The sequence below is a fragment of the Nymphaea colorata genome, chromosome 10 (genome assembly GCF_008831285.2).
Source record: "Nymphaea colorata isolate Beijing-Zhang1983 chromosome 10, ASM883128v2, whole genome shotgun sequence".
Lineage (NCBI taxonomy): Eukaryota > Viridiplantae > Streptophyta > Magnoliopsida > Nymphaeales > Nymphaeaceae > Nymphaea > Nymphaea colorata.
The window spans coordinates 7,407,461-7,431,973 of NC_045147.1; the positions used below are offsets into that span (position 1 = coordinate 7,407,461).

General features: G+C 38.7%; 1 protein-coding gene across 2 annotated transcripts; it reads left to right on the forward strand.

Moving 5' to 3' along the window:
- The first annotated feature begins 200 nt into the window (after positions 1 to 200).
- On the forward strand, positions 201 to 24,180 carry LOC116262782 (bifunctional aspartate aminotransferase and glutamate/aspartate-prephenate aminotransferase). 2 transcript variants are annotated; one of them, XM_031642277.2, is made up of 10 exons: positions 203 to 588; positions 966 to 1,200; positions 1,312 to 1,405; positions 1,524 to 1,627; positions 20,600 to 20,848; positions 20,944 to 21,057; positions 22,503 to 22,586; positions 22,669 to 22,839; positions 23,626 to 23,739; positions 23,821 to 24,180. In XM_031642277.2, exons 1-10 carry the CDS (start codon positions 413 to 415, stop codon positions 23,959 to 23,961), a joined length of 1,482 nt encoding a protein of 493 aa, XP_031498137.1. In that variant the 5' UTR covers positions 203 to 412; the 3' UTR covers positions 23,962 to 24,180. The 2 variants fall into 2 exon arrangements, with proteins under 2 accessions (XP_049936065.1, XP_031498137.1); XM_050080108.1 differs by lacking the exon at positions 20,600 to 20,848 and having other exon boundaries at positions 201 to 588.
- Positions 24,181 to 24,513: the final 333 nt, after the last annotated feature.

Here is a 24,513-nt window from a genome sequence, read left to right on the forward strand (position 1 = left end):
TCCCGCTGGTGGATCTACTAATGTTATTTGCAGCTTGGCTTACGTTTGTATAAGGCTTGGTAGGTGGCCACAGCCAGCCCTCTACCGAGAGAGGAGAATTTACACCCTTCAACAACCCCGCTGAATCGGTTTGGAGCGATACCGATTCGATTTGGTGGACGGCGATGCGGGGTTTATGCACATAGCACTCATGGAGACCCCGGTTCGCGCATGTACCCTCCTTCTCCTCCTCTCTCGGTAGAGGGCTGGCTGTGGCCACCTACCAAGTTCTACCAACCCTCCAAGGTCTACCAACTGCCGCTTTGGGCTTCTCCCTTTTTTTCGTCTCCCACCAACTCCTTTTCCCGTGGAAATTGCTGTTCCAGTTCTTCTGACTCTCTCTCGTGGTGGGTGGTGAATCTGCAGTTTCGCCATGGAGGCATCCCTCTCGCTCTGTGCATCTTGCTACCCTTCGTCCTCCTCTTATCCCAAATCTCTTTTCTGTCCTTCTTCGTCTTCTTCTTTCTCTTCTCAGAATATGAAGGCCGGGAAAGGTTCTTCGTGTTCTCCATTGTCGTGGCGCTCCCATTTCTGCACTTTCTCTCCTAGGCGAGTTTCCGGTTTTCTTGGATTTTTTTTTTTTTAAAATGTCTCTCTTTTCTTTCTATCGCCGAGTACCCAAAAAATTGTTGAATTTAAGAATATATTGTCTTGGTAATCTTAAAATTAATGGTAGTCTACTGATACAGATGCAATCCTTTCTTGTGTAACCTTGAGAAAAATTTAAGCGGGAGAAATAGAAGTAGAAATAGTAGTCTTCTTCCTCTTCTTCTTCTTCCTGTGGGATAAACTCGAGGTATTCCATTCGAACAGTTATTACATGTTAAGCACAGTATCTTTGAAGATCCATATATTGGTTTCTCTGCTGCGTTTCTTAGATCTATCTCCTAATCTTACGTTTCCCTTTTGTTCTTTTCTTTAATAAGATGGATTGAAAGAAAACCAGAGCCAGACCGACTGGCAGCATTCATAAGAGCAGATCGCACCAGCTCCACCGACTCGGTACAGTTCGACACCTTGAGCCCGAGGGTCAATGCAGTAAAGCCTTCGAAAACGATAGTTATAACCGACCAAGCAGCTGCCCTCATACGGGCAGGAGTGCCGGTTATTCGGTTAGCTGCTGGAGAACCTGATTTCGACACACCCCGACCGATAGCAGAAGTATATTCTCGATCTGTTTTTACTTTTCAGCTTATCTATGCTGTCTGTTACTGGCTATATCTGCACGCGGTTCGAGGTTTAAGTTTTGATGTTTAGTTGCCAAATGGGTAGGCCGGAATTCAGGCTATTCGTGAAGGCTTCACTAGGTATACTCCAAATGCTGGTACGATGGAGCTTCGGATGGCAATTTGCAATAAGCTCAAGGGTTGGTTTTAGTCTGTCTGTGTTCGATGAACTGAAATTCAAGGCTTGTATTCTGCCTCTTCGGCAACCTGCTTTATAATTGGATGTTTTTCTTCTTGCTTTCCTTGTTCATGTTACAGAGGAGAATGGGATCTCTTATTCTCCGGATGAGATTCTGATCAGCAATGGAGCCAAACAAGGCATCGTGCAAGCTACACTTGCTCTTTGTGCACCAGGAGATGAGGTAATTGGGAAACGTTAGACTGTCGTAGTAATGAAAATATGAAAGACTGAAGCAGATATATACGTGCATCTTCAGAGTCTCATGCATAGCGCAAAAGCACACTCATGTAATATGTTACTTGTGCCTTCCTACAAACCATTCTCACATCATCTAAGTTTCAAAAACTGAAAGTAGTAGAGCCCAGAGTTTCTTTGACGTAGTATGTTGATGTGTGCATAACATGGACAAAATTTCTAGGCTATGCTCCCAGCATTACATAAGTTTGAGCTAAAACGTGTTAAGCATGTTCAACCCACCATAGTTTACATTTTTTAGTTGCTTCATTATTTGCTACAGTTGATCTTCGTATTAGTGTGTCCTACAAGATGTCAATGTACTTTCTCTTCCATGAAACAAAATTACATCATTAGAGATGAAATTTGGAGAATCATTTCCCCTTAGGAAGTCATACGTTTATAGAAGTATGCCTATGTCACACAGCTGCGTCGAGTGCGGCTGTGGGTGCAGCAATTTTTAAAAAAACATTTGGGTGTGGCTGTGCTGAGAGAGTGTGTGTGTGTATATATATATATATATATATATATATATAAATACAAATTTTTATATAATTAATTAACACTAGTTACTTAAATTTAGTTATTTAACTGTTTTTTAATTGTTTTAACACAATGATATGGCGTCCAGGTATGGTTTTTTCAAGACACTTTCTGTTGTCCTTCTAAAAAGGGTCTATAAAATATACCAATACAGCAATACCCTTTCCTTTCTAACACCCCTTTTTAAAAGGAGTCATCCTTTTGAAAAGGGTACCGGGCTGTTCCAAGAGGTTGATAGAGAGAGAAGAGGGAGTGAGAAAAACAAGAGAGGAATGCAAGAGAGAGCACCGCAAGATGTGAGATGCAAGGTAAGTTTTATCTGCATTTTTATCGTCATCTCGTTATGGCCCCAGTTTCATTGGATGAATGCATACTCCTATGTGTCATGTTGGTGTTATTTAATATAGGTCTATTGACGAGCTTCAGTCTGGATAATGAATATTCTAGATTGGATAGTAAATCCAGCAGGACATCTAAACAAATAGGACATGAACAGCCTGCAGGGAGATATACATAAATAAAAAGGTTACTCTACTGTTGATGGCATATCATTGTTCCAGTTGGAGGCCCCATCAAGGCATGGTGACCTATCTAGGATATTCTGTGCACCTGGTCTATGATGCAGCCTAAATTGTTCTTCTTGATTGTTGTGTCAGATCAAATTCATTCAATGGTAAACCTAGATGGCCATACCTACTAAAGATTCTGGTAGATCATGTCCTTAAGGCCAACCCATCTCAAGTTTGACTGACTCTCATTTGTCCAACATGAAGTGATGAAACTGGTGAGCCATGTAACAAAGATTCTTTTAAGCTATGTCACATGGGTGTGGGGTCCAGGTGTGGGTGCGCGATGTGGCAAGTTCCAAAAAAAAAAAATTTAGGTGCGGTTGCAGCGACACACACACACACACACACATATATATATATATAATCTGTTATATAGGTAATTTTGTCTATATTTTTAAATTTTTTATCAAGGTTTTCTTAATGTCATACAAAATTATAAGTTTTATTAAATTAAATGGGTGGAGGAGGGAGAAAAGATGGAAAAATGAAGAGAGAAAAGGCAGGAGAAGAAAAAAAGGAAAAAAAGAGCGGGTGCGGTTAGCTGCACCCGATCAAGTTAGGTGCCATGTTGGGCTGCACCCACACCCGAGTTGACTCGGGTGCACCGCCATTTTTGGCGGACCTGTGTGACTAGCTTTTAGGGCAGTTTCTGCAACAATGTTGCACTTGCATTGGGTACTGGTGCAGGTGTATGTGTTCTTCGTAGCATTCAATCGTGCTTATGTTATATTTTTAAAAATATCAATGAGTAGAGAGCCTAGAGCCCATTGTCAAAATATCATTTTTGGGAAAATATTAGTGAGGTTTCTCTCGCGTATTTTCAGCAAAGTTTTTTTCTTCTCGAGAAAATCTTGACAATTTTAAAAAAAATAAAAAATTGTAAAAAAACATTAAAAATTTCTAAAAATGAAAAATACTAAAAAATCGCAATAAAATCTGAAAATCTTTCGATTTTTCCTGTTTTTTTGTTTTATAATTTTCTTATAAATATTGTGTGACTTTCGAAAATCTTGTGATTTTGTGACACTACTAGAGCCTAGGAACACCTAGGTTGCACTAGGCGCTATAAGTGGGGTACTCCCAACAAAAACAAAAGAAATAGAAAATATATAGACTAATAAAATGCGACACTTAGTGTTTTATATATAGTCACATGTATAAAGTAGTTCATTTCTATCTTCATCCTTATGTGTAATGTTGATCTATCTCAATGTGTTTGATCCTATTGTGGTGAATTGTATTGATACATATATTTAGTGCACTTTGAATATCATGTAATAAGGGTGACTTTGGAATCTGCTGGCACGATTACAAGTGTCAATTCCTTGTTGCCTTAGTTGTGATTGTAGCCGTGGACTTGCATTCAGCCTCTGTGCTTGACCTAGCCACAAATTTTTCGGTTTCTTCTATAAGACAACAAATTTTGAAGAATATGAAATATCCTGAGATAGCTCTTTCATCAGAATCCTACCTAATCTGCATATGTATAGGCAATTACTTCTTGAACTCCTTTAAATGTCTTATTCCTTTGATATCAAAGTCCATCCTCATAGTATGTTTCAAATGCCTTAAAATTCTCTTGTATCCATTGTTCTTGAATGTAGTAGCTGTTGCATAAATTGGGATACTTGATTCACATAGCAAACAATGTATGACCTAGTACAGCTAAAGTACTGAAGCATCTCAACAATGTTGCGGCATTTTTTTGGATAATTATACAAGTCTCCATCTCAAATACTCAACATTTGATGTAACACGCTTGGGGTAGCCAATAGCTCCTTCATTTCTATCTTAACTAGTTGAGTGTGTATTTGTGTTGATTCAAGGTCAAACCATCATTACTTCTAATCCAACTATAACAAAATATCTCAAATCTCCTAAGTCTTTCATTTAAAATCTTTTGCTCAGGGATCTTTCATTTCACCTCATGTATTATCGCTTGTAATCACCAAACTAAAATTCTGGTCATAATTTTGTCCATATGCTTTCTCGAGTAAACCTCTTTGCCATAAGTCTCGCTTTATACCTTCCAATGCTACAATCAAGCCAGTATTTTCTTTTGTAAATCCATTGGGATCTAACAACACTTTTGTTGAAGGGGCTTGCTAGAACCTCCCATTTTTAGCACTCATTGCAATACTTCAATTTTTTCATGTACTGCGTCAACCCACTTGTGGATTTGTTGGCCTAATGAAAATTTATAAGCTTGTCTTGGTTTCCAACCTGTCATAAAATTAATTGAAAATCCATGTCAAAAAATTCGTCTACAAATTGGATATTTGTCTCTCATTTTGTCTCACTCTTGGTTGGTTTTCTGACTTAGTGCTGGTGCTGAGCATACTTTGTGGCTTTGTTCCTCTTCTCACATACACCTTGCCTATGAATTTCTAAATTTCCTTAGGGATGTGAATGTTGCCTTGATCATGATATGCATCAATAGCATTACTCAAGCTGTGAAGGTGGCATCTGTCCACAGTCTTCCTCATAATACCTTGCAGTGCCAACAAACAAGTCCGCATTCGTGCATGGAAGTAAACTTCACTAGCATGAACACAATCTTGATGGGAACTAGTGAAATATCAAAGCAAGAATTTTTTTCACTAAAAATAACATTTCTTGAAGTCCTAATGTACCTAATCATGTCGTTCAATGTTGTAAAAGGCGTATGCAGCATATCATATCATGTATCGGTTTGGCCAACCTATATGTTGTATTGTAACGTATCATGATGTATTGTAAACATGTCATAAATTTTTAATTAATAAAATAATAAAAAAATGGAGAAAAATTCGGAAATAATCAGGAAATAATGAAAAATATGTTCTATGTAAAAAAAAGCTCATTCTACGTAATGAACATTGATGACTCATTATTCATGTCATAACATGTCAACAATAGATTAAGAATAACTTAATATGTATAAAGTTTATAGTGTTTTATGTTATGTCACAACACCATCAAATTAGAATTGAAAATATGTTTATGATTAATAAGAAATGCAAAAGCCCTCTTTTTCCAAGCACAAATAGGTCTCTCACGAGCAAATATCCTTTCAAACCAGCAGTTTCTCCATCAAATCAATTTATTGGTGATTTCATAAAAAACTGGCAAAACCTTCTCCTGAAGCTCTTAGCAGTGTTGGAAATGAAGGGGAGAGGTGGTTTTAGAAGGGAAGTCAAAATAAAGGGTGTCAGACCCTTTTTCAACTTAGCACCACATCATATAGTACTGGGAGTATCGGCCATATTGTCTGATGCATGTCATATAGGTCAATATGACCTATACAATATGCATATTATACACATCTTTCGTGTGTATCCTAGGTGTGTTGGTCATATCGTACAATATATCCCATACAACTAAGATGCATGCCGACCTATACGACACATGTCATATGATATGGTCGATACACAGAGGATACACAAGAAAGATATGTATCATAAGCATATTATATAGGTGATATTGTATGTTACGTGTCTATATCGTGCAATACATATAACATTGGGTCATAACACCTAATAATCATCATACACCACAAACACATATTTGACAATCTTATATCAATCATATTCTTTAAAGACTTGTTAGTATGAACTTAAAAAATAATTCAAATATTCATAAATCACTATAAGCAGAGTGGATCTCAAACTATGTCACACGGTACCCGCACGGTACGGGTACGGTACCGGTACGCCCATGGGTACGCCAATAATTCGGTCAACGCGTACCGGGTACGGTCAACGTACCCAGGTTCAAATCGGTGCACTTTTGGACTCGGTCAACTTTGACCGAGTCCAAAGATGTCCATTTTTTATTTTAACGATTTTAAGTTCTTAACTTTTAAAAATTACCTAACGTTAAATTGGTCGAAGAAAACCCTAAACCCCTCGACATCTTCTTCCTTCTACCCATTTCACGAACGAGAGGAAGCATCTGGGGCGACCAGCGACTTGGGTGGACGAACGGTGGCGACCGACGACAACGTACGGCGACCGGCGACTTGGGTGGACGAACGGCAGCGACCATCTAGTTGGGTGGACGAACGGCGGCGACGTCGGACGGTATTTGCTTCCGTTTGCCGATTTCTTCTATTTTCTATCAATGCGCTCTTCTTTCCATTTGTCTAGTGCCGGCAAACGTCATTTCCACCGGTGAGATCTTCACTTCTTAAAGCACGTAGTTCAGTTTTTCGTCATTTCCTCATCTGTCTTGGAGATGCTATAAACGCCGCTTCCGTTCCTGCTTTTTCCTGTATAAGATTTGTTCTCATATGCATATGACATTCTGGTATTGCTTGTTTTCTCATTGGTTGAGGCGGTTCTTTTATGCGTGTTATTTACAGCATGTTCAATAGAAATTTTGTTTCCTTTTGTGCGTTATTTACAGCGTGTTCAATTTTGGGGAAATTTTGCCAAAGTTATTCTGTAAAAATCGTCACTGTTTGGGACTTTGGGGATGTTTAGTGAGTTTTCACTGTAAATTCATGTTGTTCCTGTGGAATTAGATAATGCCTTTGTTTTGACTTTCAAAACAAAAGGGTGGCTAATAGTGACTGATTCAGTGATTCTGTAAAAATCTTGACATATATACATGTGTGTGTACGGCCGTACCCCCGTACCTAAGTTTTTTGTAAATGATTTGTACCCGTACTCGCACCGGCACCCGTACCTGCACCCATACCCGTACCTATGTGACATATAGATTTCATCTATCCGTTTCAGTTTTTTACCTGTTCTAGTCTGAGTTTGAGCCTCTTGCATTCAATGCTGTTTTTTGCAGTCTCTCTTCACACTTCAATCTATTCACATCTGTTTTTAATGTCTGACATATACACCATTTGGCGCCCGAAGAGTAGGATTTTCTTTCATAATCAGCACCAAGAACTGCTGAAAATCCATTGGTACATCCATTTTGCTGAAAAGCTTTTTATAACCAGCATTCAAGCTACTGAAAATCAGCACTGAATCAAATCAGCCAAACTGGACAACAAACTCAGACTAATGTGATGCCCAAAAATAGAAAAAGGGGAAAAAGGTGTTCCATTTATTGGATAAGCAATTATCCTTCCTTGTGCTAATTATTCCTTTCCTTATCAATGCTGATTCAGATCACGTTTTCCCTTTAATTTGTGCTCTGAGCTTCATCTGCTTACTAATGGTGTCTATACCATATGACTGTTTAGCAAGGAAAGTATAGAATAAATTTAGTCAAACCTTCCCTCAAATTTCGGAGGTGTAAACATTGTATATTCAAACCTAGTGTCTCACATGCGCAGATGTGTCTGAAGGAAGGGTGGAGTGTGAAGCCGGCTAAGTGGATAAGTGCTCTAGTTCTAGGGAAGGAACCGAAGCTGCTATTAGGTCGGTTCGGATCTGTCAGACTGGAAGCTCGAGCCTAGTGTGGGAGTGGGCAGGGTTGTAATAATAACATATGTATATGATGGCGTACAAATATATGTTTTGATGTATATTACATGTATTCACTAATAACTAATTAAAAGAAAGAGTAGTCAGCGGCTAATCTGCTAACTCTCCACTTCTTACATTAATTTTCTGTTGAGATTTGGTTTTGATGGTGTCCTGCTTTGTCTAGAGGTGGCCTAGGTGCTATTCTCATTGAGTTTAAGCCTGAATAGGTTCTGTTTGCTGATTTTATTTGTGTTCATTTTATCTTATTTTGTTGCTTAAGGTCATTACCAGCACATAGCATAGTTGGCGGCTGGACATGTTGTCTGTAGTATAGATTTTCTTTCGAGTTTGGTGGTTCTACTTCATGATTTGTAGTCTTTGTTATAAGTCTTATCCTCCAGCATATAAATATGAAATTAATGATTGATTTATAATTGTATTGCTCTGGAGTTATCGCATAGGGGTTAGATTTTAGATCTCAATGTGAAACCAGGTAAAGTTTGCTGGTAGGCATCTTGGCTGTTTAAATTTTTTTATGTTCAGTTTACAATTATGGCATGAATTTCAGGAAGCATTAGTTGAGTTAATCATGAGTCTAATCCAATGCAGGCATTTTTATTAGTTAATACTTTGCACACTATAAATCTTAATAAGCATGCTCATAGTAGTGTATATAATGTAGTGGGTTTCATTACGAAGTTTGCATGTGGCCAGCATTTCCAACGTATTCTGGCCATCCTCCATGGCTGGTGACATCTGGTTTGGCAAGTCTACACATTTCTGTAGGAGAAATTTTCCACATTTGTTATGTTCCAAATTCTAGTTTAGATAAGTAATGTTTCGAAAACAATAGGTTTGTGCTTTTAGAAAAGTATCTCAATGGGGTCGTGTGGTGTTTGGTTGCACTTGCACTTGCATTTTAGTTAAGCTTGCATGCATCTTGTACATTAGCCAAGATTATTTTGATTAGTTTTTATTTTTCTTTTACTAATACTCAAGGAGCTGCCTTAGTTGTGCATCTACCAGAGCTTCCTTCTAGATGACATCTAGCATGGTCTAGATAGGATTTACTTGCCAGGGTTTTGGATATGGGAAAACTAAATCAATTGAGTATTTGATTTCATGAGAAAGAAATTTTAGCAAGTCGAAACTAAGGGTGGGCATCTGACCGAGCGTGGGCTAGCTATTCGACCCATGGGCAGCACATCAAGGCCACGACTTGGCCCAATATGCACCTTTAAACCATCTATCTCTGGATTTTTTTTACTTTGTTCTTTCTCTCTCTCTTCCTCAACGAGATGCAGCAGCCGGCTCCCTTTTACAACTATCATCCATCTTTGATAAGTATGCTCTCTCTCATAAAACAGAAACTTCAATGGGTTGCCGAGAGTTTTTGAGAAATTAGAAAAGAAAATGTTGTTGGTTTTGAATAAGGGTGGGCATCAGACTGGGTATCTGACCAGCATGAAGTTGACAGTCGAGCCCCACCTGATAATTAAGTAGCCAAGCTTCATTTGCAAACAAGGGCTTTGGGCCTACCCAAGTCGGGCTTTATCAAGCCTTGAGCCAGCTCGGACCAAGCTGATGCCTAGCCCCAATGGAAATTCCGACTTTCTAGAAAAGTCAGCATAATTAATAGGAGAGTTGAGGCTGGCTGGTTTAGATAGATTTTACTAATTCCATTTAGGAAAATAATTTTAATTGATTTAGGAGAATTAATAATATTTAATTAGGGTTTTGACCTTAATATCTAATGGTAGGTGCCACCTACGTTTGGGCCCCACTAGTGGCTAATATGGCCTCCATGTCGAAACACCCTAGGGCCTACCCAATCAAGCTGGAATTCTACCCATTTTCCTGTCTTAATCATTAGGATCACCTTACTAACTAAATAAGATCCTAACATAGATCGTATCCTATCATCTCATCTCATATATATAGCATTTTAGTTAGATATTAACAATAGCATGTGTCTAGGTCTAATGTCATCATGCATTGTCATCATGTAACATATAGGTTAGCATGCCACATGTGGTGATGGCCATTCCATGTCATCCATTGTCACCATCCATCATAGTATTAATGCAAATCATACATCTCATGTCAAATCATATGCTTCATTCATATATTCATATCATATAATAGTAAGTTCAGATACATCATACATATTACATATACATAACATACTCCTAGCATGTGATCGTAACACGAAATGTCATGGTACCATGTCATATGCATAACATCATCCATCCATCATGATATTGACACATCATACATATATATATATATATAACATATGTTGAAATCAAAAAGTTTATTTTTAAGTATGGTAGTTTTATGACTATTTAAAATTTTAGAGTCCCCTTTTGTCATTTTACAATTTTAGATGTCTTACTTATGTAACAGCCACAGCCGTGCCTTAATCTCTCTTTAAGTAGAGATTAGGGCACGATATGAAGAAGGATCTCTTTTTTTCCGTCTCTCTCTCTCTCTCTCTCTCTCTCTCTCGTTCCTTCCTTCCTCCATCGTGTAACATGGTATCAGAGAGAGTTCCCTATGGACCTGTTTGACTCCAGTTGTAGGTTGCCTTCCCCTCTCCTGCCCTCCTCTGTTCCTCTTCCTCATCATCTCTTTATTCTGCCATGATCTGCCGTGGGTAGCAGTTTGCCCTAAGGGGCTGTATCGTATGGGAGATCAGTGATCTAATCACTGCCATGACATGATTAGTGGTGATTAGATGCCCTAGATCTGGTTGTTGCAAGGTCTGAAGATCGTTGGAGATATGAAGACACATTTTTCAAAGTTGGAGTGATGGTTGCAGTCAAAGGCAGTCGTTGCAGTCAAAGGCAGACTTCTTTTCTTGATCTCGTGATGGTTGTAGCCAAAGGCAGACTTCTTCTTTCTCTGATCTCGTGACTTCTTCAGAAACTTATGCTGTGGACACTAGGGTTTGATGTTCTCTATCTCTAGTAATTATTTCTGTGGTACAATTATGAAGTTGAAGGCATGTCATGGTGGTGATAAAGTTGAAGGTATGTAGTCTGGTGAAGTGTGCGTGAAGGAAGTTTGTGCATGTTTGCTGTTCTGTAACTGAGTTTGCCGAAATCTGCGTGAAGGAGGATTGTGCACGTCTAGTGTTTTGTTTCCTGAAGTCTGCGTGAAGGAAAGCATAGTTATTTTCTATGGATTATTGTTGTGCACGTGATATGACTGATTCTACTTTGTCTGCATGACTGACTGATTTTAAATAAGACTGATTTTTTTTGTGTGCCCTAGTTGCTGCACAATTTTATCGTGGTATTCTTGTTCTTAATTCCTGCTGTGGTTCATTATGGTTGAGAACAACAAATCAGAGGGTGGCAATGACCATAAAGGAGCTGGAAATCCCCTTCTCCTATGGATCTACTGTTAAATTAGATGGACACAACTATGAACTGTGGTCGAGGTCCTTTATGTTGTCAGTCAAAGGACATCGAAAGAGGCACATAATTGAAGAGGATGAACCTATTGACAAGTCAGGGAAGTACATGACCTGGGAAGAGGATGACAACATGGTTATGTCTTGGATTATAAACAGTGTTCAACCACAAATTGCTTCTACTATTACTTAATATACTACTGCGAAGGAAATGTGGGAATTTCTTAGGCAGACATATTCACAAGATAAAAATGTAAGTAAAATCCTTCAAGTTGAAGAAGAATTGCACAACCTCCAATAGGGAAATCGTGATTTATCACAATACTTTGCAACAGTTAAAGCTACCTATGAACATCTGAAATTCTTGTGCCCTCCGTGCAAATCTTGTTATAAGTCACACTTTGAACCTACCATGGTTGCAAAGTTTCTTGCTGGTCTCTCTCCTGAGTATGCCGCTGCTAAGGATTAGATGCTCACTAGGAGTGAAATTCCTGATCTCTCTTATGCATACAACAGACTTAGTCGTCTAGCTATTAGTTTGTCTCAACCAGTTGGTGTAACGCCAGCTATACCTGTCCTGTGAAGGATCAACATCAGGTATACTTACTTCAGTGGAGCTCACATCCTAAGAAGAGTCTGATGGTCGACCATGAGAGGGGTCCGGTCGCCGAGTGTAGACCAACAGAGGGTCCTGGAACCTATTCATAGTCAGAGTAGGAGAAGGAAAAGATAGCAACGGGACAGGAGGAATAGGACATGGCATCTCAGATGACACAGAAGTAGGACTAAAGTAGGACTGAGACTCGAAAAAAGTGACATCCGCACTGATATACTATTTTTGAGTTACCGGGTCAAAGCACTTGTACCATTTTTGGTTTCTAGGATAGCCAACAAACACACACTTAATGGCTTGAGCAGAAAGTTTATCACGTTTAGGCCCAAGAATGTGAACAAAACAGGTACACCCAAACACTTTAGGTGCAACAAGAAATAAGCTTCGATTGGGATACACAAGTTTAATAGGTACTTTGTTCTTAATAGAGGATGAAGGTAAACAATTTGTTAGGTAACAAGCCATGAGTATGGCATCACCCTACAAGTATGCAGGTACATGATTATGAAGCATTAGGGTACGGGCAATTGTTAGAAGTTGCCTATGTTTTCGTTCGACGACTCCATTCTGTTGTGAAGTATGAGGGCATGTAAGTTGAGGAGAGACCATTTTCGGCATAAAAGGTCATTAAGATAGATGATTTGAACTCGAGAGCATTATCAGTGCGAATACACTTAACCACAGAACCAAACTGAGTTTTTATTTCAATAATCAAGTTTTTGAGAATACAAATTACTTCAAACATTTTCTTCAAAAGGAATATCCAACTGACTCGAGAGTAATCATCAACAACGACCAGAAAATACCTAAACTTAGCTCGGCTAGCAACCCTGCTAGGCCCCCACACATCAACATGGAGAAGATCAAATAACCATTGACTTGAAAGACTAAGACTCGAAGGAAAACTACTACGAGTGTGCTTGCCAAGTTGACAAGCCTGACACTGAAAAGACTCTGGGACTGAAAGATTAGGTAGGATAGAACAGAGCTTGGGCGCTGAAGGATGACCAAGCCTGAGATGCCACTGGAAGAATGTAGACTCTGATGTAGAGGAGGTAGCAGCAAGACCCATAGGAGTCGATAGGATGTTGACGCCCCTTTCTCATAGCCGCCACCAATCATCTTTTCAATTTGCAAGTTCTGAAATGAGCATGAACCATGGTAAAAAATAATGCGACAGCGTAAATCAGTAGTCAACTGTTTGACAGAGAGCAAATGAGATGGAAATTCAGGGGCATATAAAACATGCGGAATAGTCATAGACTGAGAAAGCTTCACATCTCCATAACCCAATATGGGTGACATTCTACCATCTGCAATTTGGACATGACGTGGCTGAGGAAATCTATGTAACGTAATGAAAAACCCAGGCCTACTGCAAAAATGTCTCGATGCTCCTGAATCAATAATCCAAGAAATACCTAAATCAAGCGTGGATGTACTTGCTGAGAAGGCTCGATCAGTCAAAGCTGTGGAAGCTGAAGCCTGTGAGGCTAAAAAGCAGTCTTATTTAAAATCAGTCTGTCATGCAGACAAAGTAGAATCAGTCATATCACGTGCACAACAATAATCCATAGAAAATAACTATGCTTTCCTTCACGCAGACTTTAGGAAACAAAACACCGGATGTGCACAATCCTCCTTCACGCAGATTTCGGCAAACTCAGTTACAGAACAGCAAACATGCACAAACTTCCTTCACGCACACTTCACCAGACTACATACCTTCAACTTTATCACCACCACGACATGCCTTCAACTTCATAATTGTACCACAGAAATAATTACTAGAGATAGAGAACATCAAACCCTAGTGTCCACAGCATAAGTTTCTGAAGAAGTCACGAGATCAGAGAAAGAAGAAGTCTGCCTTTGGCTGCAACCATCACGAGATCAGGAAAAGAAGTCTGCCTTTGACTGCAACGACTGCCTTTGACTGCAACCATCACTCCAACTTTGAAAAATGTGTCTTCATATCTCCAACGATCTTCAGACCTTGCAACAACCAGATCTAGGGCATCTAATCACCACTAATCATGTCATGGCAGTGATTAGATCCCTGATCTCCCATACGATACAGCCCCTTAGGGCAAACTGATACCCACGGCAGATCATGGCAGAATAAAGAGATGATGAGGAAGAGGAACAGAGGAGGGCTGGAGAGGGGAAGGCAACCTACAGCTGGAGTCAGACAGGTCCATGGGGAACTCTCTCTGATACCATGTTACACGATGGAGGAAGGAAGGAACGAGAGAGAGATACGGAAAAAAGAGATCCTTCTTCATATCGTGCCCTAATCTCTACTTAAAGAGAGATTAGGGCACGACTGTGGCTGTTACATAAGTAAGACATCTAAAATTGTAAAATGACAAAAGGGGACTCTTAACTTTTAAATAGTCATAAAACTACCATACTTAAAAATAAACTTTTTGATTTCAACATATGTTATATATATATGTATGATGTGTCAATATCATGATGGATGGATGATGTTATGCATATGACATGGTACCATGACATTTCGTGTTACGATCACATGTTAGGAGTATGTTATGTATATTTAATATGTATGATGTATCTGAACTTACTATTATATGATATGAATATATGAATGAAGCATATGATTTGACATGAGATGTATGATTTGCATTAATACTATGATGGATGGTGACAATGGATGACGTGGAATGGCCATCACCACATGTGGCATGCTAACCTATATGTTACATGATGACAATGCAGGATGACATTAGACCTAGACACATGCTATTGTTAATATCTAACTAAAATGCTATATATATGAGATGAGATGATAGGATACGATCTATGTTAGGATCTTATTTAGTTAGTAAGGTGATCCTAATGATTAAGACAGGAAAATGGGTAGAATTCCAGCTTGATTGGGTAGGCCCTAGGGTGTTTCGACATGGAGGCCATATTAGCCACTAGTGGGGCCCAAACGTAGGTGGCACCTACCATTAGATATTAAGGTCAAAACCTAATTAAATATTATTAATTCTCCTAAATCAATTAAAATTATTTTCCTAAATGGAATTAGTAAAATCTATCTAAACCAGCCAGCCTCAACTCTCCTATTAATTATGCTGACTTTTCTAGAAAGTCGGAATTTTCATTGGGGCTAGGCATCAGCTTGGGCCGAGCTGGCTCAAGGCTTGATAAAGCCAGACTTGGGTAGGCCCAAAGCCCTTGTTTGCAAATGAAGCTTGGCTACTTAACTATCAGGTGGGGCTCGACTGTCAATTTTATGCTGGTCAGATACCCAGTCTGATGCCTACCCTTATTCAAAACCAACAACATTTTCTTTTCTAATTTCTCAAAAACTCTCGGCAACCCATTGAAGTTTCTGTTTTATGAGAGAGCATACTTATCAAAGATGGATGATAGTTGTAAAAGGGACCGGCTGCTGCATCTCGTTGAGGAAGAGAGAGAGAAAGAACAAAGTAAAAAAAATCCAGAGATAGATGGTTTAAAGGTGCATATTGGGCCAAGTCGTGGCCTTGATGTGCTGCCCATGGGTCGAATAGCTAGCCCACGCTCGGTCAGATGCCCACCCTTAGTTTCGACTTGCTAAAATTTCTTTCTCATGAAATCAAATACTCAATTGATTTAGTTTTCCCATATCCAAAACCCTGGCAAGTAAATCCTATCTAGACCATGCTAGATGTCATCTAGAAGGAAGCTCTGGTAGATGCACAACTAAGGCAGCTCCTTGAGTATTAGTAAAAGAAAAATAAAAACTAATCAAAATAATCTTGGCTAATGTACAAGATGCATGCAAGCTTAACTAAAATGCAAGTGCAAGTGCAACCAAACACCACACGACCCCATTGAGATACTTTTCTAAACTAAACTAGAATTTGGAACATAACAAATGTGGAAAATTTCTCCTACAGCAATGTGTAGACTTGCCAAACCAGATGTCACCAGCCATGGAGGATGGCCAGAATACGTTGGAAATGTTGGCCACATGCAAACTTCGTAATGAAACCCACTACACTATATACACTACTATGAGCATGCTTATTAAGATTTATAGTGTGCAAAGTATTAACTAATAAAAATGCCTGCATTGGATTAGACTCATGATTAACTCAACTAATGTTTCGTGAAATTCATGCCATAATTGTAAACTGAACATAAAAAAATTTAAGCAGCCAAGATGCCTACCAGCAAACTTTACCTGGTTTCACATTGAGATCTAAAATCTAACCCCTATGCGATAACTCCAGAGCAATACAATTATAAATCAATCATTAATTTCATATTTATATGCTGGAGAATAAGACTTATAACAAAGACTACAAATCATGAAGTAGAACCACCAAACTCGAAAGAAAATCTATACTACAGACGACATGTCCAGCCGCCAACTATGCTATGTGCTGGTAATGACCTTAAGCAACAAAATAAGATAAAATGAACAAAAACAAAATCAGCAAACAGAACCTATTCAGGCTTAAACTCAATGAGAATAGCACCTAGGCCACCTCTAGACACAGCAGGACACCATCAAAACCAAATCTCAAGAGAAAATTAATGTAAGTGGAGAGTTAGCAGATTAGCCGCTGATTACTCTTTCTTTTAATTAGTTATTAGTGAATACATGTAATATACATCAAAACATATATTTGTACGCCATCATATACATATATTATTATTACAACCCTGCCCACTCCCACACTAGGCTCGAGCTTCCAGTCTGACAGATCCGAACCGACCTAATAGCAGCTTCGGTTCCTTCCCTAGAACTAGAGCACTTATCCACTTAGCCGGCTTCACACTCCACCCTTCCTTCAGACACATCTGCGCATGTGAGACACTAGGTTTGAATATACAATGTTTACACCTCCGAAATTTGAGGGAAGGTTTGACTAAATTTATTCTATACTTTCCTTGCTAAACAGTCATATGGTATAGACACCATTAGTAAGCAGATGAAGCTCAGAGCACAAATTAAAGGGAAAACGTGATCTGAATCAGCATTGATTAGGAAAGGAATAATTAGCACAATTGAGGATAATTGCTTATCCAATAAATGGAACACCTTTTTCCCCTTTTTCTATTTTTGGGCATCACATTAGTCTGAGTTTGTTGTCCAGTTTGGCTGATTTGATTCAGTGCTGATTTTCAGTAGCTTGAATGCTGGTTATAAAAAGCTTTTCTTCAAAATGGATGTACCAATGGATTTTCAGCAGTTCTTGGTGCTGATTATGAAAGAAAATCCTACTCTTCGGGCGCCAAATGGTGCATATGTCAGACATTAAAAACAGATTGAAGTGTGAAGAGAGACTGCAAAAAACAACATTGAATACAAGAGGCTCAAACTCAGACTAGAACAGGTAAAAAACTGAAACGGATAGATGAAATCTATATGTCACATAGGTACGGACGGGTATGGGTGTGGGTACGGGTGCGGGTACGGGTGCCGGTGCGGGTACGGGTACAAATCATTTACAAAAAACTTAGGTACGGGGGTACGGCCGTACACACACATGTATATATGTCAAGATTTTTACAGAATCACTGAATCAGTCACTATTAGCCACCCTTTTGTTTTGAAAGTCAAAACAAAGGCATTATCTAATTCCATAGGAACAACATGAATTTACAGTGAAAACTCACTAAACATCCCCAAAGTCCCAAACAGTGACGATTTTTACAGAATAACTTTGGCAAAATTTCCCCAAAATTGAACACGCTATAAATAACGCACAAAAGGAAACAAAATTTCTATTGAACATGCTGTAAATAACACTCATAAAACAAGCAATACCAGAATGTCAGATGCATATGAGAACAAATCTTATACAGGACAGGAACGGAGGCGGCGTTTATAGCATCTCCAAAACAGATGAGGAAATGACGAAAAACTGAACTACGTGCTTTAAGAAGTGAAGATCTCGCCGGTGGAAACGACGTCTGCCGGCACTAGACAAATGGAAAGAAGAGCGCATTGACAGAAAATAGAAGAAATCGGCAAACAGAAGCAAATACAGTCCGACGTCGCCGCCGTTCGTCCACCCAAGTCGCCGGTCGCCCCAGATGCTTCCTCTCGTTCGTGAAATGCGTAGAAGGAAGAAGATGTCGAGGGGTTTAGGGTTTTCTTCGACCAATTTAACGTTAGGTAATTTTTAAAAGTTAAAAACTTAAATCATTAAAATAAAAAATGGACATCTTTGGACTCGGTCAAAGTTGACCGAGTCCAAAAGTGGACCGATTTGAACCCAGGTACGTTGACGGTACGCGTTGACCGAATTATTGGCGTACCCACGGGCGTACCGGTACCATACCCGTACCGTGCGGGTACTCGGAGGAGTACCCGTGTGACATAGGATGAAATATTATGAGAAACTAAGAGATCTAAGATACTCCAACTATGTTTCAGTCAAGAAGGTCAATATGCAGAAATTTTGGGTTGTGTTTTGAGAGAAGCCGAATTTCTTTTAGAAATCAGATAGGATAAAAGATGAAAGAAAAGAAGTTTTAACTTTTAAGAGGGATGTGATTCAAGGAAAAAACAGATGAAGAGTTGAGGAGAATAAAGCTTGGAGAACTGCAGCCCTAAGTTCAGCCTAGCTCTGATAGAACATCAGAATTTGAAAATACTCACCATAATATTCTGCAGCAGAAAGATCAAGGAAGATGATGTTGGGGTGTCGATGGCAATGTTATAAAAGGCGTAGCGTATCGCGTATCGGTCGGGCCAACCTATACGCCGTATCGTAACGTATCGTAAAATTAATTTTTTTAATTTTAAAAAATATTTAAAAATCAGAAAAAATAGACAAAAATCCTTAAAAATCTGAAAAAAATGAACAAAAAATCAGAAATCAAGAAAAATAAAAAATGTATTCAAATATAAAAAAGATCATCATACATAAGGAACATTCATGTGTATACTATCAACAACACATTCAAAAATAAGAAATCAAATATTCAAATTAACATAATAAGCATCCATCAGAATTTTAAACTTGAAAATTTTATAAAATTTTAGGACTTAGAGTCTTAAGACTTGGAGTTTTAGGACTTAGATTACATCACAATTTTATAAGTTCAAACATATAGTCATCATCTTTCATGATTCAACGATGATATCTCCCAAATTGATGAATCCTCGGTTAATTTTTATGAAAATAGGCAAAATCTCTTAATTTTTATGAAAATAGGCAAAATCTCTCCCTCCTATGTCTATTGGAGTCTTTAAATAGAAGAAGAGAGAGAGGGAGGAGTGTTTAAACTTTTAAAAAATAAGGAATTTTATGTTTTCTCCCGTATCGTACGATACGGTGCCCGTATCGCACGATACGGGCGATACGCGTGTGATACGTACGCGTATCGCAAATTTATTGTGTACCGTATCGTTCAACTTGATACAGACGATACGTATCGTATGATACGCGTTCGTATCGTACGATACGGATAACATTGGTCGATGGGTTTTCTTCTCAATGATAAAGATGTGAATCCTAATATCTGTACTTGTATGGAGTGGATGAAAAATAACTGAAATGAAGCAGTCGTTTGTCAAATATATGCAACATAAACTGCCAATAATCTAGCATCAACTGGACAACAGCTGGATGTAGAATTGATTTTAGATCCAATGAACTTCTGTGCTGATGTGTTAACAGTAGGTCACCTAGGAACCACTAACCTAGACGACCAGCTAAACATTATGGCCTAGGCAAGCCTTTGACAGCATAATGCCCATGTACATCATACTTGACTTGCATTCAAGCTGTTGAATGAGTTATGGACATGTACTCAACTTACTACCATAAATTTTTAAATCTTTGTGTGTTTGTTTTCTTTTTATGTTTTTGATATTAACATACCCTATCTGCATATTATATGTGCATATGGGTGCCGTACCCATAATCTGAATATTTTTAAAAAATGCGACACCAGTACCCACATCTGCATCCAAATCCACACCTATGTAACAGCTGGTGAATTGTTATGAGCCAAATGATCTTTGTGTTTCCTTTCTTAAACTATAAGATGCATTTGCACAAGAGTAATTGGCAAACCATTGATTATGGAGCGGCCTAGAGTAGCTAGAAAACCCATGTTCGAAGGCTTGAACAACTTGTTATGGAAATAAAAAAGCAGCATTCTATCCACACAAACAACAAGTCAAACTTTCTGTGATAAAGGGGAATGTCCATCTTTTCACAGTAATTTTGGGTAATCCATTTCTAAACTCTACTTTTTAATCTTCATTTCCAATTTTGTTGCCATCACCTTATGGTTTCCTGAAGTTCAGGATTCTTCATGTTCATTTCAAACCTTCATGAAATTTACTCGTTTGCTAACTAAGATGGTTTCCAACTGCTGTATTCAGGTTATAATACCCGCACCTTTCTGGGTCAGCTACCCAGAAATGGCTAGATTAGCTGATGCCACTCCAGTAATAATTCCAACACCCATATCAAATGACTTCCTTTTGGATCCAGATGTTCTGGCATCAAAACTCACTGAAAAGTCAAGATTGTTGATTTTGTGTTCTCCTTCTAATCCCACTGGATCTGTTTATCCAAAGAAACTGCTAGAAGCAATAGCGAGAATAGTCGCAACGCATCCTCGGTTACTGGTAATTTTCCAAAACGCAGATTCACACTGAATAGCTTGTAGTGCTGGTCTGTAGTTGCATATTACTATAAGTTAATTGCATGTTCCTGCTTTCAGGTGCTTTCTGATGAGATATATGAGCGGATTACATATGAACCAGCTCAGTTTACAAGTTTTGCTTCCTTGCCTGATATGTGGGAGAGAACTTTAACTGTAAACGGGTTTTCCAAGGTAATATCTGACAAGAACGCCTTCAACTATCTGGTTCTGTTGCATTTTGCAGATTAGCTATTACATGTGCATGTAAGAGTGTGTGTGCACATGTGTGTGTGTGTGAGAGAGAGAGAGAGAGAATCGTATTTTCTTGCCCTAGTATACCTTTGGTGTGTCATAATGACTGCACTTTTTATCACTGCATAGTACGTTGAAGATTTTTCAGAAGGGGCATGTGGTAGGCTATGTCACATAGGTACGGGTACTGGTGCGGGTACGGGTACGGACCATTTTCAAAAAATCTGGGTGCGGGGGTACGGCCGTACACACACGCGGACACACACATACACACACACATATATATATATATATATGTGTGTGTGTGTGTGTGTGTCAAAAAATTTCAAAATGAATAACATATTCACAAAACACAATATGGAAGTAATTAACATACAAATATATCAGCTTTCTTGATTCTCCGTCGCATCATCAAGATTAGAAGGAGCAACAGGTCATGCTTTTAAGATATATTGACATCGCTATGGTTATGGCTCACACTATTATCGAAGAGACAAGTTATAGAGAAGGAATGAATTTTCGAAACATTGTATGGAAGATTTTAAATGAAAAGTTGTGAGGAACTATGTACAACAAAGGTTTAGAGTGAAAAAGGAAACAAGAAAAGAGGGGGATTTTTAATTTTCAACTAAAAAACTGGACAACTTTGGACTTGGTCAAAGTTGACTGAGTCCAAAAATGGACAAAAATGATCCCGGGTAACCAGGGCCGTACCCGTACCCGTACCATATGGGTACTCCTCCTTAAGAGGAGTACCCGTGTGACATAGGTAGGATGAATTGTTTGATCGATGTAAGTTGCATAAGTATGGATTTAACTTTGTTATAAACGGTATGGAGCCACACCATATGTCCAATGTTTTTGAAAACATCCCTCTACTATCTCTATTGTGATGCCAGATTGTAAAGACATCCTGATTTTTGCCAAAAGCTAAAATGTCATGATGTATCCACACACGTTTCCAATATTTTCTTGAGTTTTTTTTAAAAAGTCCCTTTTTCTCTTTTTTTAAGCATATTTTTTTCTCTCATATTTTAAAAAATGACCCTTTTATATTTTTTTATATATTTTTGCAAACAATACCGGAAAACCTTTTTCTCATAACTTTTGTTTTTGTTCTTCCCATTTTTAAAGTTTAAAATTTCTGATTTTCCTGATATTTAATATTTTCCAAGAAAAGCCAAATCTTGGAAAAAGAAAGACTCCGCGAGAGAAACTCTTCTATGAAATTGCCCAAAAGAATATTTGCGATTATGATATGGGCACAAACATGATAAACATGGATTTAATTCAATTCCTACCCTGCAGACTTCTATCTAAGCTGTATCATGCATGTAATGTGATAACTGATAACAATTAAGCTTTCACTCTATTTGCACTTGTAGGCCTTTGCAATGACAGGGTGGCGGCTTGGTTATCTTGCTGGGCCAAAGAAGTTTGTCACAGCTTGTAGTAAGATCCAGAGTCAGGTAACCTTTTCTTGTCATAAAATTTCCACAACTGTATTAGCAAGGCTTAAATTTTGTGGCTTCATTATTTGTGGTGCTGTAGTTTACTTCTGGTGCCAGCAGCATTTCCCAGAAGGCAGCACTTGCAGCATTAGGTATGGGATTCAGAGGAGGTGAGGCTGTATCTGTAATGGTACAAGCATTTCAGGAAAGGAGGGACTTTCTTGTTAAGAGGCTCAGAGCACTGGATGGTGTCAAGCTCTCAGTGCCACAGGTAGAGCTGCCATTTTTGTTTAATCTTCATCGAGCTCATCTTTTGGCTCATCTGTAGGCATTTCTAAGAAGAATTTTAAGTGCAAGATTCAGTAACATCATTCAAGTACCTTAATGTTTTATTCTGTCGAGATATTTTCATTCCTTTCATCTTGTCCTGTTGAAGGGACGTGGGCAAACATATTTTTACTCTTTAGATTACACTTTTAAAAAGTCCTTTGGTTAAACTTCTTCAAATGCATAAAGTTGGGAATTGAGGATATATTACATGCCATTATGCTCACCACTTGCCAGTGTTCTATCTTACTATATGGTCTGACTTCCAGTTCAGTTCTACACTTTGGTTGTGATGCAGCCCTTCATCTTTGCACACCTTACTTTTAGGTCTAATATATATATATATGTGTGTGTGTGTGTGTGTTTCCCTTCCACTTGTTTATTGCCAATCTTTTGTCATTGGTACAGAAATGTCTCCAAGAGCAAGTGTTAGGGATGCATTATCTTTTGTGGTTTCCAAACTAAACCAGAAGCTTTTGTTTATGGAAATTATTACCACAAAGGAAAAGAAATGAAATTGGGTCATCTTACTAAATTTTGTAAAAATTAAATATATGCCAGATTTTCCTCCGAGCTATCTTGCATGTTAGTGTCACGCTATACTCAGTACACCACTAGTGTCTGACTGTTTAAAAGAAGCAGCGAAGGGTGTGGTTGTGTGGCAGCAGAATCGTTGCTGTTATGGGAACAGACTTTGCAGATGTATTAGCTCACTATACTGTGTTTGCAGGGTGCCTTTTATATTTTCCCAGACTTCAGCTCGTACTATGGTTCAGAGGTTGAAGGCTTTGGTGTGATTGATGGTTCTGACTCTCTTTGCAGATTTCTGCTTGACAAAGCACAAGTATGGCCGATAAACTCTTAGTCACTAGTATGTATTATGAAATTCTTTTTCCACAACCTGGTCCTACTTGCCTCATTGCAGGTTGCGCTTGTTCCTGGAGAGGCTTTTGGAGACGATAATTGCATCAGAATTTCATATGCTGCATCTCTGTCGACACTGCAGGCTGCCATGGACAAGATTGAAAAAGCACTTGCTCTCCTGAAGCCTGCCATTCCAGTTTGACAAATTCTCTGGAATCGGTTGGCAAATGATCACTGGCCGAATCTACCCTCAGCCATCCATTTGTTTGTAGCATTTATCATTTAGAGAACGAGTTTTTGATTTCTAAAGTTGAAATCAGGCCTTGAGTTTGCTGTAATAAAGATAAATGTGTCATTTTGCTGTTGTAGCTGTGTTGGGTGACGTTAGTCGTAAACCTTCTATATTATTCTCGTTTTGGAATGCCCTCTTTGCTGATTTGTTTAAATGGATTAATTGGTCGATTTCTTTGCAGAACGAATCGGGAGTCTGAATTTGATTGTATACTAATCACTATAGAAACACTGTGTTCTTCCATGTGTGCTACGTCAAGGGAAACAGAAATTTGGATTAGTGCTGGCAATCAATGGCAGCACCAGAAAAGTTTTTGTTGGAATGGCCAGCAACTTTTATAAAATTTTGACGCCGCAGTGGCGGAGCCAGCGTGGGGCAGCAACTTTTATAAAATTTTGACGCCGCAGTGGCGGAGCCAGCGTGGGGCAGGTGTGGGCGCCTGCCCACGCCAGCCCAGATAGC

Excerpts from the sequence above, each read along its gene's own strand:
- LOC116262782 (XM_031642277.2), top strand. The coding sequence starts at position 413 with ATGGAGGCATCCCTCTCGCTCTGTGCATCTTGCTACCCTTCGTCCTCC. Across the intron at positions 20,849-20,943 it reads CAACGCATCCTCGGTTACTG|GTGCTTTCTGATGAGATATA; the intron begins GTAATTTTCCAA and ends TCCTGCTTTCAG. Across the intron at positions 21,058-22,502 it reads CTGTAAACGGGTTTTCCAAG|GCCTTTGCAATGACAGGGTG; the intron begins GTAATATCTGAC and ends TTGCACTTGTAG.